This window comes from Delphinus delphis, chromosome 8, assembly GCF_949987515.2.
Source record: "Delphinus delphis chromosome 8, mDelDel1.2, whole genome shotgun sequence".
Lineage (NCBI taxonomy): Eukaryota > Metazoa > Chordata > Mammalia > Artiodactyla > Delphinidae > Delphinus > Delphinus delphis.
The window spans coordinates 94586648-94603355 of record NC_082690.1 but is presented as its reverse complement, the minus strand read 5'-3'; the positions used below and the strand labels follow the sequence as shown (position 1 = coordinate 94603355).

Genomic DNA, 16708 nt, shown 5'->3' with positions numbered 1-16708 from the left:
GGATGACATCCAAACCCACTCTTTTGCCCGTGGTGATGGCACAGGGCCCTCCCCACCCACGGACGTCCCGGCACTTGATGCAGTGCAGGCAGGGCCCAGCCAGACAGTGGGCACGCCAGGACCTCCCACGGAGGTGAGAGGGCACTCGGAGCAGTGCCATCAGGCCAGGGGCTCCCTCCCGCATCTGAGATGACTGTTTGAAGACTCGAAGAAGAAAACCACAAAGGCTTGGTTGATGGGGGTCATGAGGCCAGAGGAAATGGAATAGAACTGCCAGCTGCCAGCGCAGGAAGGAAACTTCCAGATGAGCTGGGTCAGTGTTCAGAGCGAGGGGTGTGACTCATTAGTGGGCCATACAATCAGTTAGGGAGCCGTCACCAGCAGTTCTGAATGACGCAGAACAGACAACATCAGAGTAGAGACGTGTAATGAAGTGTTGTTCTATTAAGCTTTAGTTTTAGTTAAATGTGTGTGGAAACTTTTTTTTTCTTAACCATGAACTGTGGTCAAAACAGCTACAAAAAATTAAATTGGTGCAACCCCTGTATTCTGCAGATGGGAAAACTGGGGCCAAGTGCAGAAGGGCTTGGCCCAGGGCCCAGAGACAGGATGCCAGGACACTACTGCCCCAACACCCAGGGGCCACCTTTCAGAGGCCCAACTTCTTACTCACCTTTTAACCTTAGACACAACCAGCCTTGCCAACTGTTACCCCATGTTGCTCCGAGGCGAGAGTGGGAAGAATACAGTGCTTTGTATTGGGGTGGGGGGCAATGGGATGTCGTGAAAGACCTTTCTCCTTCCTCTCTGGCTCTCTCCCTGCCTCCTTTCCCTCCTCCCAAGCCCCCCTCCATGGGAACACCCCAGAATCAGGTCCCTTTCCACACTCCCTCCCACTGCTCCCGCAATGGCCCCATACAGCCGCCTCCCAAGTCTCTCTTGGCCAGGCTGGGGCCTCTCTCCCCCAAGGCCTTGTCCTAGACCTGTCTACACAGAAGTCACGCCACCTCCATCACAGTGAGATCCGCCCCAAGCCCGCAGGTTGGAGGAGCCTCCTCCCCATCTACATTATTCGATGATGCCAGTTACGCAGACCGAGACGGGTCTACACTGTCACGCTCAATTCTCGCAACAACCCAGTCTTATTGGCAGACAAACTCAGGCCAAGAAATTTGCCAAAGGCCACACAGCAGTAAGCGGAGGAGCTGGCTCTAGAACCAGGTCTACACGGCACCAAAACTGACACGTGGACACTCCCCTGCCCGGCTGATTCCTGGCAGCCATTCCTCCAAAGGATTCTGGATGGGGCAGGATGACCGTGTCGGGGAAGGGGGAGTATCTCTTACCTTAGTTGCAACCAGGAAAGGAACCTTCCAGCCCCGGGGGGCCGGGGAAGAATACTGGAAATGTTCTCCCAAGCCCGCTGAGTCCCTCCTCCAGGAGGGGAGGACAGACTTCTCTGACAGGGGAGCTTGGAGAAGGCAGTGGCCTGGGGGAACAGCGAGTCCCTTTCCTGCCCACTTGCAGATGTGCCCGCCCACAGAGAGGGAGTGTGCTGCTCGGCTCCTGTGCCCCCCGCCTGGGAGGGAGGGACACCGGGAAGGGCCAGCGTCCACCTGCTGGAAGCAGGCTTGGAGGCCCACCTCCTTGGCTCTCCACGCGCTGGCGCGGCGGGGCTGGCAGCGACTCTCCCAGCAGCTAGCGGGGACAGGGCCTGCTGTGCTGTTTCCTTGAATAGGGTGCCTCAGGGCCCAGACTTGGTGAGGGAGTATCAAGAGTCTGACCATGGTCATGGATAGAAGCCAGGGTTTCCCATCCAGCTCTGTCAGACATGTTGACCTCATAGCTGAGCCCTGTGTCTGTTTTGCTTTTGCTTCAGGACTCGCGGCAAGAAGGGTTGTTACCAGCACCAGGAAACCCAACATCTTTTCTCCTCATTGCTCCCAGAGTGCCTACCAGGCCACACATGCAGATCCCTCTGCCTGGGCTCCCGTCCAGGTCTCCCCACCTCGAGTCCCATCCCCTCGCTCCCTCCTGATAAGTACATTTTCCTGAAAGTCTCAGCCCTCAGAGGCTCCCCACCATCAGAGCCTTTGGCCTGGGGCGGCTCCCAGGTCTGATCTGGGCCCATCTTCTCTCACTGTCTCTCCTCCAGCTCAGCACTCCCTACACAAGCCCTGGACACAAGCCACCTAGGCTCCACTGCTCATGAGCCTTCAGGCTGTTACTTCAGGGTCCTCCTTCCCATTCTCCAAGTGCCTCCCCCGCCATGCAGCGTTCCATGACCACTACCCCAAATTACGCCCCATATTCCTCCAACACGTGTGGCACTCACTGTCAGGACCCCTTGTTCCACATTCACCTTGTTATTGAGGTACTTCAAGTATGCGTCTTGTTTTCTCAACAAACGACACACTATGAGACAACAGTTCTAACACTGGCTAAGAGGTACTGAGTGCTCGCTTACTCTAGGCCAGGCACAGCCTCTCCTTCAAGGAGAGAAGCTTTCTAGAGCACTGGCCTGGCACGTTATTGCTGCTCAAAGCATGGCACGATTTTCTCAAATATACACAAACACTGGTGGGAGGAGAAGTTGGGGCAACCTTTCTGGAAAGTCATTCACATTATGTATTCAAGGCCTTAAAAATACATATAGCCTTCCAAATCTGGGCCAGGACCCCACTTTCAGGAATGTATTCTAAGAAACAATCATACACGTGCACAAAGGTTTAGCCACAGGACGGCTGCAAAAGTGGAGGGGTGGCGCTTCAGTTTCATCAATTGTAAAGTGGGAATAAAAATAATGCCTAGCCCACGGCCTGTCATGTGGATTCATAAATCATGAGTCAATGTATGTAAAGCACTTAACACAGTGCCTGGCACAATATTCAGCCTCTATAAAAATGTTACTTATCTCTTCTTTTATTATTTGAATTGAGGTCTGATTGAGGCCAAATCCTGGACTCCTAGCTACACTGCAGCCCCACCATCCACTCTCATGATTTCCAAAATCAACAGAACGGTTACAAATAGCAAAAGCAACTCCAACCCGAACAATGCTTGAATTATCCAACACAATGGACTGGGTACATAACGATACAACTATATACCATTCTATGCAGCCACTTCTTAAGGAACAACAATTAATGTCATGCGTCAATTTAAAAAATAAGTAGCAAAAGGCTACAAGTTGATGAGTTCAGTATGAAGTTGCTTGCTTTTTTTTGTTGTTGTTGAAGTATACAAACGTGTAGAGAAGAAATCCACTGCAAAATGTGAAGAGCTGTCATCTCCGGTGTGAAGCTATAAATGATTTTCCTTTTATCTTTCTTTTAAATTTCTTACCAAGAACACGTATCCCTTTTGTAGTTAGGAATAAAAACTAATGTTGAAGAAGAAAATGAAAACCATGCTGGTTTACTTCTATCTGTAATAGGAGGGATCGTGTCTCCCTTTTATATGTTCCCCACTGCATCTAACACACAACTGTGGACATAAAAGCCCTGGTCTTGAACAGAATTCCTGATTCAACACTGCCTGGCAATCCTGTTTACTCTTCCAGGCCAAGGCATCCTGTACAGAATCTAGAAGTGGCCTGCAAGGACAAGAAAACAATGGCGGGGGTGTGTCACACAGGTCTGTGACCCGCTTGCCAGGCTGGGGAACATCATGAACTGACCCGAGGGGGAAGAGGCGGTGGAACCCGGCCAGGGCTGGTGCATTAGGAGACCAATTACCTGGGGAGCATGTGTCGAGGCCGCTAAGAGCTACCGGGCCTCGAAGCAAGGCCGCTTTGACATCTGGGAGCTCTCTTCAGTGCGCTGTAAAGAGCTTCCCAGGAGACGCTTAAGTGCAGCTGGATCTTAATATGATCAGCCTCCTTGTGCACAATTTCCATATTGCTCTTCCTCCCACAGCCACTGGGCCTCCCCTCGCTGCCCACAACAGAGGTGCAGGCACCCAGGGAGCCGGGCAAGGGGAAGGGTAGGGTCACAGGGCCATCTGTCAGTCACAGCGGCACTGCCCACCCAGCAGAGGGGTTAGGGTTGGGGCTAGCAGGGCATGTGGAATGTTCTACTTAAAACGATTACATTGCTAGGCACATTAGCATCAGGCATGTCACATTCATGAGCTCGACCCTCACAAGACCTCAGAGAGGTGGCTGCCTCTGTGTCCACTTCACAGCTGAGGAGACTGAGGTTTGGGGGCTGACAGACGGGTCCAAGGTGACTCAGCTAGGAAGGACAGAGTGGGACTCAAGGCCAGGTCAGCCTGGCTCAGGTTGAGGCTAGACCCACGGGGGCTCTGCAGTAAGTCTGCCAGATGTGGAGCCTGGGACAGAGGGGGTGTGTCAAAGCTCTTTCCTAATTCCACCCTTGCAGGCAGCACTGTGACAGTAAAGGGGGCCTGACCAGTCTTGCCTGAAGTTGTCCAGCTAAGTCCCCCAAGCAGCTGGTGCAGAGCTTGGCCTGCTCTATGTTCGGCAGGAAGACGCTCCCTCAAGCTGCGCCAGGGATCCTGGCCACGTGCCGAGCCACCCGGCCAGGACGGCATGGAGATCGCCAACACCAGTCCCTGGACGGCTGCCCCAACAGGCACAGCGACCTTCTGGGGCTGTCTGTGCCCATGTTCCCTCTTGTCACCAGGGTCTGCCTTCAGCTGGGGATCTCAGAAGAGGTCACGGAACCTCAGAGCGGTGGAAAGAACACTGGCCTAGGCACTTGCTGTGGCTCTTCACGCTGCTTCTGCCGGCATGGCCCTGGGTGGCCCTCAGAAGAGCATCTGTCCAACGGGGAGAGCAGCTCCTAGCCTACACCCTCAGAGGACTTGTGGAGACAAAGAGCAAGGCAGGGGGAGAGTCTGCCAGCTCTCCTCTCTGGCTCTCCTCTCCGAGCCCAGGGCGGGAGGCCCTCCAGGGGGCCGACTGGGGGGCGAGCGGGAAGCCACACACTCAGACGTCCTCCCCAGATTTTTGCCTCTAGGCTAACTGTCCTCCTTTCCCCTTCACACGGGGTGAATAGAGGCTCACAGCTAACATCAGAGACAGGGTTCAGGGAAGAAATTAGTGGCTAATCCCTTGATATATTTTTCAGAGAAAACATTACAGAAAAGTTTTCTCTAACCAACAGGGGCATGGGGGAGACACTTCTGCGGGGCCCTCCTCCTCTCCTGGACTCTCCTGAGTCCCGACCGGGTGGGCAGCAGCCTGAATACCCCAGGCCCAAGTCTGGGAGGCCCTCACGGCATCCTTCGTCCACCCATCCCACAAACTTTCTTTAGGCAGGGAGGACACAGCCCGCAACCCAGAATCGCTTTTTGGAGGGTGTGGATTCCCTTCCTAGATGGTCCCATCCTCATGCAGACAAGGGTGGGGGCAGGGAGGGACCTGGTGGCAGAGGCTCCGACTCGGTCCTCAGAGCGACAGAGCGGCCCGGGGGAGGGCCTCCCCGCTGCAGCCTCCTGGGAAGGCGAGGCTGCCGTCCTGTCTCCGCGGCTAATGCTGCCCTGCAGGCTCTCGCTCGCCTTCTCGGGGGCGTCTGGAGCATCACAGGCGCTGTGCGGCAGGCGCTGGCCACAGCGCTCGCCCACACCCTTCCTGCAGTGGGCGGCTAACTGCAACCTGATCACGCAGCCCTCGAGAGCCCCACGCCTGGCCCACCACTTCCTCCTGCTTCCCGCCCCCTGGGGAGAAGCTTCCAGGCTCCCAGGCAAGGACCCGAGGTTTTGCCGGCTGCTAAAGGGGATGAGAAAAGCACAGTCCCTCCAGCCCCAGGAGACTCAGGCTGCCGCTTCCCCCATCCCCCCTACGCCAGGGCCGGGGGAGGCCCAGAGATCGCACTAAATGCCTGCAGACAAGTAACCACGCGGGAGCCTGCCCACCAGGGACACCCAGTCTCAGGATCTAATCTATCCTCTAGGTACCTCAGTTTCCTCAGCTGTTTAAAAAACCAACCAACCGCCTCATAGGTTTGCTTTTAAGAATAAGTCAGATTATGTATGTCACAGGTCCAGTAAATACTCTACACTTCCTCCTGGCTTTCACCTTTCCTTCCCTTTTAGAAACCTAGACTTTGTGTCCAGAGTTAAAAGCTAGTAGGGTCAGAGGCCAGGATCCTGCCTGAGCACGTCCACACTCGTGGAGGCCACATGAGAATAGGGACTGTCCCTGGTGTCCAGGGAGTGTGACATCACCATTACATGGAGGGGAAGTGATAGCATTCAAATAACTGTAATGATAACAGTGTCACACATGCCTTGGTCATCTCCAAGTTGGCTCATCTGAGAAAACGATCTTTTGGGTAACATTAGCTACAAAAATACTACCTAATTTATCCTGTTTTCCTACGCGCCCAGCTGAAAGCCCAGCCCAGCATGGGGCTCTGGTCACAGGCTGGGGAAGGCTTTTCTGATTTATCACAGCAGTACTAAGCCAGCTGGAAAAGGCACCATTAGCCTGTGTTCCACCCTCATTAGTAAACATCAAAATAACTTCCCTGCTGACCCCGAGACACAGGAGTCATCATATCTAAGAATGGATTCCAGCAGCACAAAACTGACAGGGGTCTCATACTGGGGTTCCTTGCAAAGGGAAGCTGGGAGGGGGTAAGGAGACAGTTGTGAACTAAATCCCTCTGAGGAGAGCGTGGGTGGAACCACATATATGTAAAGATTTAAACAAACAGAATGCATCACTATGGAAACATTCAGCTTTTTCAAAGGCATGGTTAAGAACATAAAGCAATCAAGACTTCAGATTCAACACTACAAGTGTTTATGACCAGAAAAGGCAAAGTGGGTCTTAGATATTCTGCAGCCAAGTGAAAGCTGCCAGAACTCAAGGAAGAACTATTCCCAGCAGGGCAGGGACCCACGTGTCAGGGCTTCCTCTGAAGCCGCCCAGCTGGAGCGCTCTGCTCACTGCAGTGCCCACTGAACTCTTCTGGGGTTGCCATGACACAATTCAGGAGGCAGTGCCACTTACTGACCAGGTCCCGACAGACCTGCCACTCGCGAGGGCAGGTCATACCAGCCATGGAGGCAGCAGGGAGGGAGTGTCACAGGAAAACGGCAGGTTTATGGGCTGTGACCCAAACTTATTAGGAATCAGCGATGCCATGTGAGTTAGTGGTTAGCTGTAGACTGAGGATACAAGCTGATGTTGTGTCAGACTGCTCCGACCCATGCTTTGAGGCAAGGTGCCTGTTGTCAACATGTTGTTAGTGTGCAGAGCTTACCCTGCTTCTCGGGCTGTCTGCTGGTCGGAGTCGTGGTGTTGGTAAGCATCGTGAGCAAGCCTGACGCTGAGTCTGGGCATCAGGGTCCCCAAATGTACTCACAGGTAAGAGTGAGGGGAGGAAGGGACCACCTGTCTACCTCTGAAAGTTGGCTTGGATATGGTCAGGAAACATGGTCTCAGTCACTTGCCAGGAAGGTTAGATGACAATTTGTCTAATTTGTCATAAATTGGACTGTGTCCCCCCAAAATGAGCTTCCCCCACCCAGTAAACTGGACAGTTCTAGTCCAGTTGGCAGCAGAGTTTCTGACTAGGAGATGCTCATGTTGATTAAGGAGAGATGAGGTGCAGATACCTGCACTGGTTCACAGGAAAGCCAGGGGACAAACAGAGTGGCCTGGCAGTCAGCCTGGCCAGCAGGGCACTAGGGTGAGCTTGGGTTGCCCGCTCTGCATGAGCAAGCCCTGAGGCTCATGGGCCTGGGGGTGCCCACTATTCTGCCTAAATCCTGCATGGCAGAGGGAAAAGCACAGTCTAGGCATTAGCCGGTGCTGTATGTGCTGGTTCTGCCGTTCACAGGTCCTAGGAAATGACTTCGCCTCCTGGAGGCTCAGCTGCCTCGTCCCTACAGTGGGAACAGCATTTTGTTTTGGCAGGGCTTCCGGGAGGATTAGGAATTATGTATGAAAAGCTCCTAGGACGGTTCTTAAATTGTTCTGGCAGGTTATTAAAGCTCAAAAAACGGGCAACTAAAAAGCTAGACCTGTTTTTCTTCATGCGACAGCCGTTATATTTGCTCCCGCTGCTTTACAAGTAATGTTGGCAAAAATAGCTTCGCCCTTAACTCCTAGTTAAGATCTACCACCAGTAAAACACAGCAACAGGTTGGTGCAGTCACTGAGCATGGGCCTCCTTTGCTGGGGTCTGGAATTCCTGTCCGGTCCTAACCCTGTACTTTTATTCTATGGCAAGTACCTACTTGACATTTCAGAAGAGACATTATCTTAGTGGTAGAAAGAATGGCAGTTCCGGCATTTGACAGCAAGAAACAAAACCTAAGACTGCTGCTCTCAGGTGAAGAAACCCAGGTGGTGGTCCAGGCTGTCTGCTGAAGAGTAGGAGTTAGTTTCCCTGACAGACATGGCAGTGATGAGGGAAGAGGTGAAATCGGAGCTGATGCGAGGGGAGAGCATGACCCCGGGTCAGGAGGGATGTGGTTAAGACCTGGAGTCATCTGCCAGCCCTGTCACTTGTGGGAACAGAAGAGGAATTTCCCCAGGTCATGCAGCCAGCTCATAGCCAAAGCTGGCTGCACCACCCTGGCCAGGTTGTGTTTGTTTGAATTGGAGGAAAGCTAGGGATTGAGTAGGTTTCATTTTATAGTTATGGTGATTTGTACCTCCCTCACAGGAAGGCTCAGTCAGTACGATGTTCAGATTTCATAAAGCATTTAGCATTTCTTAGAGAAAGGAACAACACACAGGCAACAACATTTAAGAGACTCTGGTTCAAGAAGCTACAGAGCTTGTCAGAGAACAGCGCCTGGCCAGGCATGGCATTCATCTGCCTTCTGGGGAAGAGCCTGCCCAGCCTTTGGCATTTTATTGTGATCATGGAGATCATCAATCTTACAGCACAGAATGGAAACAAGATCAAAAGCAAGAAGGCTCGGTAAATTTTCCCCACAGGGAGCTAAGGGAAACTCCAACTCTCTCGCCCTACTTTCATCCATTTAAATCTGTTCTCTTTCTCTCCAGTTTTCCCTGCCTTGGTTTGGAATTGGCATGCGGCTCCTAAGTCAAGGGGTCAGGAAGACACGTGCTTTTATGATGCAACAAGGGGCAGTCGCTCTGTCTGCTTTGGGAAGCCTGGTGACATCAGAGACTAAGGCTTTCATCTCGGGAACATGTGTAGAAGAAAACACTGAGTCAGAAGAAAGCCTTAGTCATAGGGCTACTGAAATCTAAAGTGAACAGGACTCTTAGGTAACTGAGTCTGTTCCCTGTAGGACTGCTCCCGCTCCTATCTGGCTAGGGTTTAAATCACTCAAGTCATTCTCCAGGGGGAAATAATCTATGTAGAACAGCTGCCACTAGCAGGGCATTTGCTGCTCTTCAGCCGAAATGTCTCATGACATCACTCAATTCTTCCTCCCTCTGAGGGGACAGTTTTCTCTTGTATTTCAAGTAGTCCAGGTGGCTACTTGGAGATGCACTGGAGAATACCACCTCTGCTCTTTATTCAGAGGCCTGTAACCTGTCTGAGCATATCCTGGGAAGATGGACAGGCAAGGAGACTCAGTTAAATAAAGTGCTCCCAGAATATGCAGCTTTGCATTACAATAGCACACAAGCCAAGATGTTCAGGAGTCAAGGCAGACTTCAACAAAGCTCTGTTTGGGTTTTAGCAGCTGTCTGCCTACGCAAGGCTCCAGAGTCACTGACTCATGTTTGTATCTCCACTTTGCTGAAGGCACAAGGAACAAACATGTGTGGATTTACCCCGGAGGCAAGGTACATTCATATTTCTTCAAATGAAGCGGGAGAGGGCAGAAAAATAACTGCTTATGGACAAAATCATCTGTGAACACAGCCACAGCAGTTTTTAACTTGCCTAAAGAAAATATGTGATTTCAAAACATGATTAGGAATTACTGTTCCCACAGTAAACATATTACAAACATGAACTGTAGGCTGTCGTTTAATAGGACTCCAAGCTGGGAAGCAAATCCCATCCACATCTTCCAAACAGCCACACCATGAGAGCAGCTGGACCAGTCTCCGGAAGTTTCTTCATGGTGGAAGGTTTGCTCAGTCTCAGCACAGCTTCCCTCTCCAAGACCTCACATCACCAGTGCGCCCCTCAAGGGTCAGGATAAACTGTCCGAAAGGTCAAGTTTATTCTTGGTTCTCTAGAATGGTACTCCTTGGGCACTCGATGCTAAATGGAAATATGAATAACTCTGACATACACACACTTACACTTTTATTCCAAAGCAATTTAAAACTTATTTATGAGGACATAGACATGTTTCAATTTTATCTCCCGTCAATAAGCAGCAATAGCTCTTTTAAGTCTTGTGGAGAAAGGTCTCCTTCTCTGAAACAAATCTCTACCACCACCCTCACTGTGATATGTCAGCACCCTCACAGGGAGACAGTTTCATTTTTTCTAAGTGTTGCTCTTCCTCTCAGCCTCCTGCCATTTTTCCAAAGCTCAAAAGAAAACACATAAATGGCTGAGATCACAGACAGGCATGAGATTCCCCTCTCATGCTAAGTGTTCTTAATTTGCGCACCTTAAAAATGGCCTGGCCTAAGCTATGGAGCTGTGCAGCCCCATATGCTAGCCACTGGCTGCCTGAAGCTCTAAATTAATTAAAAATTCAGTTCTTCAGCACACTAGCCATATCTCAAGAGATCAACAGTCATGTGTATAGTGGCTACCACATTGGGCTACACAGATACAGAGTATTTCCATCCTCACAGGAATTTCTAGTGGACACCGCTGCTGTAGAGGGCCATTTTGACTGTCAGTACAATCAAAACCCCTTGGAAATGATGTCAGTTTATTGCCTCTTGCTCATTATAAAAGCCACTTGCTTTTCACCAAGTCTAATACAGAAATTAATAACCGCAAGCCAGTCAGGAAACAGCCTCTACATGACAGCAAATCCATGTTACTTGCATGTTCTCACCTGCCAGTCTGCTTGGGTGGCTCCTTCCATGAGTAACAAGGTTCCGTGAGCCAAGGGTAACTTCACTCTGTCCACATATGTGTAGTCCCCATTCTCTTCCTAGAAAACAGCATTCATTGCACTGATTTTTTTTGCTTGTGTGATCAAGATGCTGCAACAGAACATGACACTGGTCGAAGAGATGCCAGCCTCCACTCAGCCAGACTGGCTCTGTCACTTGGTGCTGACTGGCCTTAGGCAGGTTACTTCACCTCTCTGTTCCTGAATTTACTCACTTGTAAAATGAGGATGACGAGAGTACCTGCCACACAGGGCTGCTGTGAGCCTCAACTTACATACGTGAGAATTACTTGCAGACTGGTACGTATTAGGTACAGCATAACAGCTATTAGTATTAGTATTATCAGCATTCAAAATGCAGAAAAGCACATTCTGGCCTATGAAGGAATTCAAAGTCATGTATACAATAATTCTTTACATCTGCCTTATTCTGTGCCCTGTGTTTTGACATAGTGTTAGGAGAATAGGCTTTCAAACAAGACATGGTGTGATGCGTTTTGACCCCCTTCTCATAATTTATGCTAATTCACTAATTGGTACCTATGTTAAAACTAGTCACAACTCTTCCGATAGCTATTTTGGTATTTTGGAGATATATTCTTGTTTCTTTCCAGAACAGTCAACAACAAGATTTTCTCAAAGAAGGGAGCTCTGCTGTGACCAGAACAGTGTTGCTAAACTGAGACTGGCTGTGTAAGCCTTTGAGAATGGATTGCAACTCCGGAGCACCGAGGATACAAATGCCTGTATTTACATTGTCCCTTTCTTCCAGAGCTCAAAGTCAATTCACGTCCAACACCATAATGAAGCCTCCCAGGGTGGGCTGCAATATGGCCAACAGGTGGTGTCACTCCTCCTCCACCGCTGTCACAGGGGCACATTAAACAACTTCCTTGCTCAGAGCAACAAAGAGCACGTCAAGAACTGAGACAGGGACAGACCCAAGTTTCCTGACTTCTTCACCTCCATTCCGGGCAGATTCGTCCATTCATCTGCTTCACTTCCAACGCATGAGATTACATTTGGGTTACTACAGGATTAATTTCACTGCAATGCTGTGTTTATGTTTATTATCGTAGGGGTGCTTCTGAGAATGTAACTGTTTACAATGATTTCTCCCAGGAAAATCAAAATCAAAACAAAATGAACTTCCATAAACAGTCTAGGTTCCCGCCCCCAGCCCTTGGCAGTGACTTTGTCAAGCACTGTCATAACTTTATAAGCAGAAGATATACACAATGTTTGAAATAACTTTTGGTCTCAGTGACTGATTTTGTGTCTGCCACCTTTTGCCTTCCAGTAATAAGTAAGCACCAAAACATTTACCTCTGACCCCTCAGCCAACCAGTGGGAAGGTGACCCTGTCCTCAGGTAGCCCAGCTCCATCTCAGAAAAGCAAAAGGTTGCTCTCTGAAAAAAGTATTCCAGACAGAGGAGATGTATGTTCTACTGAAGAAAAGATATCAGAAGGGAGTGCATCGTTCATGAAATCAGAGGGTTCAAGGCTCCTTGATTTAGGCTGTAAAGTCAGTTACCAGATCAAGGTTCAACACAGCTAGAAACAGAACTGTTGCTGCCCTCTATATACTCCAGAAGTACAACGGGGCCTTAATCTATAAACCAAGCACAGACACTAAGACAGGAGAGTGCAGTGGACAGGAAAGACACTTAACACAACAGGAAGAGAATCCTGAGATGAAGATCTCTTAGAACATTAAAACATTATTGGGATAACACTGTACCTCAACTACACTTCAATTTAAAAAAAGAAAAAAAATACACTACGGAGGAAAAGCATGTTCTAGGAAGAAGGAATTGTATATGCAACAGCCCAGAGGCCAAGAAACCAAGCCCCATCCTGTGTACACAGGTCTGTGAGACCAGGGAGCACGTGTAAGGAGTAATTTGGAGAAGTTAGAAAAGTTAAGAGCCAGCATTTTCTCATCCAGTGTTGCTCTGCCAAAGCCACTGTAATAAAATGCAAATTTGATCTCAGAATTCCTCTCCCTTGCTTAAAATACTTTAATGACATCCCAAAGGTTTCAGGATGAAGTTCAAATCCATTAGCTTGGCACCCAAGGCTCCTGATGACTTGCATGCTCCTTCTCTTTAGTTTCAGCCCCTACATCTCTCTCACGGGCACGCTGTGCTCCAAATGAATGGAACTACTTACAGTTTTCCAAACATGAAAAAAAAAAAACAACATTATTGGGGAGGAGGGAGCGCTAAGGCCAGTGGAAGAGAAGAGGGGAGCACTGTAACTCTACCTGGAAACATGAAGCAGGAGTAGACCCAGCAAGTGAAAGAGAATTCCAAATGCAAGAGGGAAACATCAGCATGGACGGAAAGTGATGGTCAACAGAGCCACATTTCCCTCACTATTCCTAAGATCTGAGGTTTTCAAATGAGAGAAAGCCTCAGGTTGGTTTGAAACACATTACATCCAGTATAACCATTAGTTGTACCAAAGGGCAAAAGAGGGTGAGCCTTCACTTGGCAGGGGGCTACTCTCATCAGTCCCTGAAGGAGACAGTGATACCAGCACACTTACAGCGAGAGGTGATGTCACTACTTTGCTGCTTGTTATTCGTTCCTTCCAACACCCTTGGCTTAGGAAGTACATTCCCAATTCACAGAAGGAGACAGAAGGGAGGGCAGGGGATTCTATCAAGGCAACACAGAGCTCACGAATACTTCCTTCCCGAGACCAGAGCAGCAACAGACCAAAGAGCCACGCTTTAACTTAACCAAGATACACAGAGACTTTTTCCACTGAGGAAGCAGGTAAAAGGCCAGAGGAGCTCATGAGGCTCAGCATAAGGGCTCAGTTGATAAATGGATAAGCGACAGTGGAAGCACAGTTCAGACTGTTTAGAGGAATGCACTCACGGCCATTAAGCATGGTTAAGTTACCCAAACACTGCTCTGTAACCCTTTTGATTTACTCAGGTCTTTCTTCAAAACAAAACAAAACACACCCATTAAAAAGCCATGGCTTAGGATAAAATTTTCCATTCCTGATCCCAGATAAAAGAAACTTTTAGGGTCACAGTCGGTCTACAGGGTGGGTTTTGCTGTTGATATTCTTGGTTTTCCACACACTTGAAACCTCACAAGTAGATGGAAAAAGCAAAAAAAAATTTTTTTATATTAATGTTAACATTCTCACTCCCTCCTCAACCAGAGCCAATTCATCTGAATGCTTAATTATAATTTCCAGTGAATACTGGGGTTTTCCAAAGTTCCATAACTTTCACCAAGATCTCAGCCTATTCAGTTTCTTTTAGAAAAATGTTATTTAGGGACTTCCTTGGTGGTCCAGTGGTTAAGACTCCGCACTCCCAATGCAAGGGGCTAGGGTTCAATCCCTGGTCAGGGAACTAGATGCGACATGCCGCAACTAGGAGCCCACACGCCGCAAATAAAAATCCCGCGTGCCACAACTAAGACCCGGCACAGCCAAATAAATAATTTTTTTAAAAATGCTATTTAGGAAAAAAAAAAGCCTGGGTGTATATTGTTATATCATTACAAACCACCCAACAGATAAGAAATCTAAACATTTTTCTTTTCACTGGAAAGGAAACGTCACACTGTATGAGATCTATGTAGATTTTTCATGTAATTGCGCCTTTCTTGTCCTAAAAAAGGTGTCTTAGAAATTATAGCGTTGGCCAAAAAGTTCCTTTGGTTTTTAAGTAAAAATAAAAGACACTTTTCATTTTCACCAAGAACTTTATTGAACAACGTATTCAACCTTTTGTTCCACTACCTTCTGCCATTTTCCAGGCAACTTCATAATTCCATCTTCCCAAAACTTTTAATCTTTTTGGGCAAAGAACTGTTGCAGGTGCCTTTTACAGTCTTCCAGGGAATTGAAATTTTTTCCATTAAGAGAATTTTGTAAAGACCGAAATAAATGGAAATCTGAAGGTGCAATGTCTGATGAATACAGCAGATGAATCAGAACTTCCTAGCCAAGCTGTAACAGTTTTCGCCTGGTCATCAAAGAAACATGTGGTCTTGCACTATCTTGATGGAAGATTATGCGTTCTCTGTTGACTAATTCTGGACACTTTTCGTCAAGTGCTGCTTTCAGTTGGTCTAACTGGGAGCAGTATTTGTTGGAATTAATCACTTGGTTTTCTGGGGAGCTCATAATAGAGGACTCCCTTCCAATCCCACCATATACACAACATCACCTTTGGACCAGCCTTTGGTGTGGTTGGCAGGGGTTCATTTTGCTCGCTCCACGATCTCTTCTGTTCCACATTATTGTACAGTATCCACTTTTCACTGCCCATCACAATTTATTTTAAAAATGGAACATTTCCATATGTTTAAGTAGAGAATTGCACGCGGAAATACGGTCAGGGTTTTTTTCGCTTAACTTATGTGGAACCCAAACATCGAAGCGATGTACATAACCAAGCTGGTGCAAATGATTTTCAATGCTTGATTTGGATATTTTGAGTATGTCGGCTATCTCCCACATGGTATAATGTTGATTGTTCTCAATTAACATCTCGATTTGATCGCTATTAACTTCAACTGGTCTACCCAACTGTGGAGCATCGTCCAGCAAGAAATCTCCAGCATGAAACTTCGAAAACCACTTTTGACACGTTCGATCAGTCACAGCACCTTCTCCATACACTGCATGAATATTTTTTTGTGTTTCAGTTGTGTTTTTATCTTTCTTAAAATAATAAAGCATAATATGCTGAAAATGTTGCTTTCCCCCATCATTAATATTAAAATGGCTACACAAAAATTCACCAATTTTGATATTTTTTTAATGCACACTGACATGACAGCTGTCACAATACAATCTAACAAAATTGTTTCAAATGAAGTTAAAGACAACTAAGCGCTACTAGAGCCATCTTATGGAAAAAAACGAACGAACCTTTTGACCAAGCCAATACAAACATCAGTGCTTGAAAATCATCATTGGCATAGTTTTTTTTCCTACTATAAAAGTAACATAAGTTCACTAGAGTAACTGACACACTTGTAATTACCTGTTCAATGTCTGCCTTCTTGATCTCTGATAATAAACTCCATGAGGGGAGGGCTATGCTGTCTTTCCCTTTTGAAATACACTCAATGCCTAACACACATATCAATAAATATGTCCTGAATGACTGAGGAAAAGCACCAAGAAAATATAGAAATCACCTTTAATCCCGTCATCCAGAATTCATACAACACATACACAGGGAATATTCTACACATACAATCGTGCACTCATTTTTAACATTGTATTGTGAGCATTTTCTACATCTTAGATGTACTGTATTTTAAAAATATGGCTGTATAATATTCCTTTGTATGAACACATCCTTCCTCCTTTAAACTCACAAATTATTTTTTGACCACCTACATATGTTAGGCACTACGCTAGTGCTAAGGACATAGCAGTTAGGTACACATGGTTGGAAACAGAGATTTTAATATACCGGTAACACTCTAAAAAAAAAAAAAAGAAAGGAAAGAAAAACCTACTGCAAGTAGATCTTGGACTAAACATCTCTGAATATATTTCTAGGATATATTCTTTAAAGTGGAATAACTGGATCTAAGGGTATGAACTTGAAGGCACTTTGATTTATACATCAAACTGCTTTAAGAAGGCTGTGGCAATTTATAATTCCAGCAAGAAAATGTGACAGCATCTGCCTTCTGAGCGCATCACCGGTACTGGAACATTATC

At 47.6% G+C, this 16708-nt stretch overlaps 1 protein-coding gene across 2 annotated transcripts in view; it reads right to left on the bottom strand.

The window, feature by feature from the left end:
* ALKBH3 (alkB homolog 3, alpha-ketoglutarate dependent dioxygenase) overlaps positions 1–16708 on the bottom strand; it is a 70962-nt gene that overhangs the window by 24332 nt on the left and 29922 nt on the right. Inside the window, exons 9-10 of one of the 2 annotated variants that reach the window (XM_060018746.1) lie at positions 10933–11031; positions 8379–10175 (exon numbers count right to left, since the gene is read on the bottom strand). The exons of the other annotated variant lie outside the window; for it this stretch is intronic. Coding sequence (XP_059874729.1) covers positions 10098–10175; positions 10933–11031 — 177 coding nt within the window. The 3' untranslated portion in view covers positions 8379–10097. Of the gene's footprint in view, positions 1–8378; positions 10176–10932; positions 11032–16708 lie in introns of those variants that run through there. 2 annotated transcript variants of the gene reach the window in all.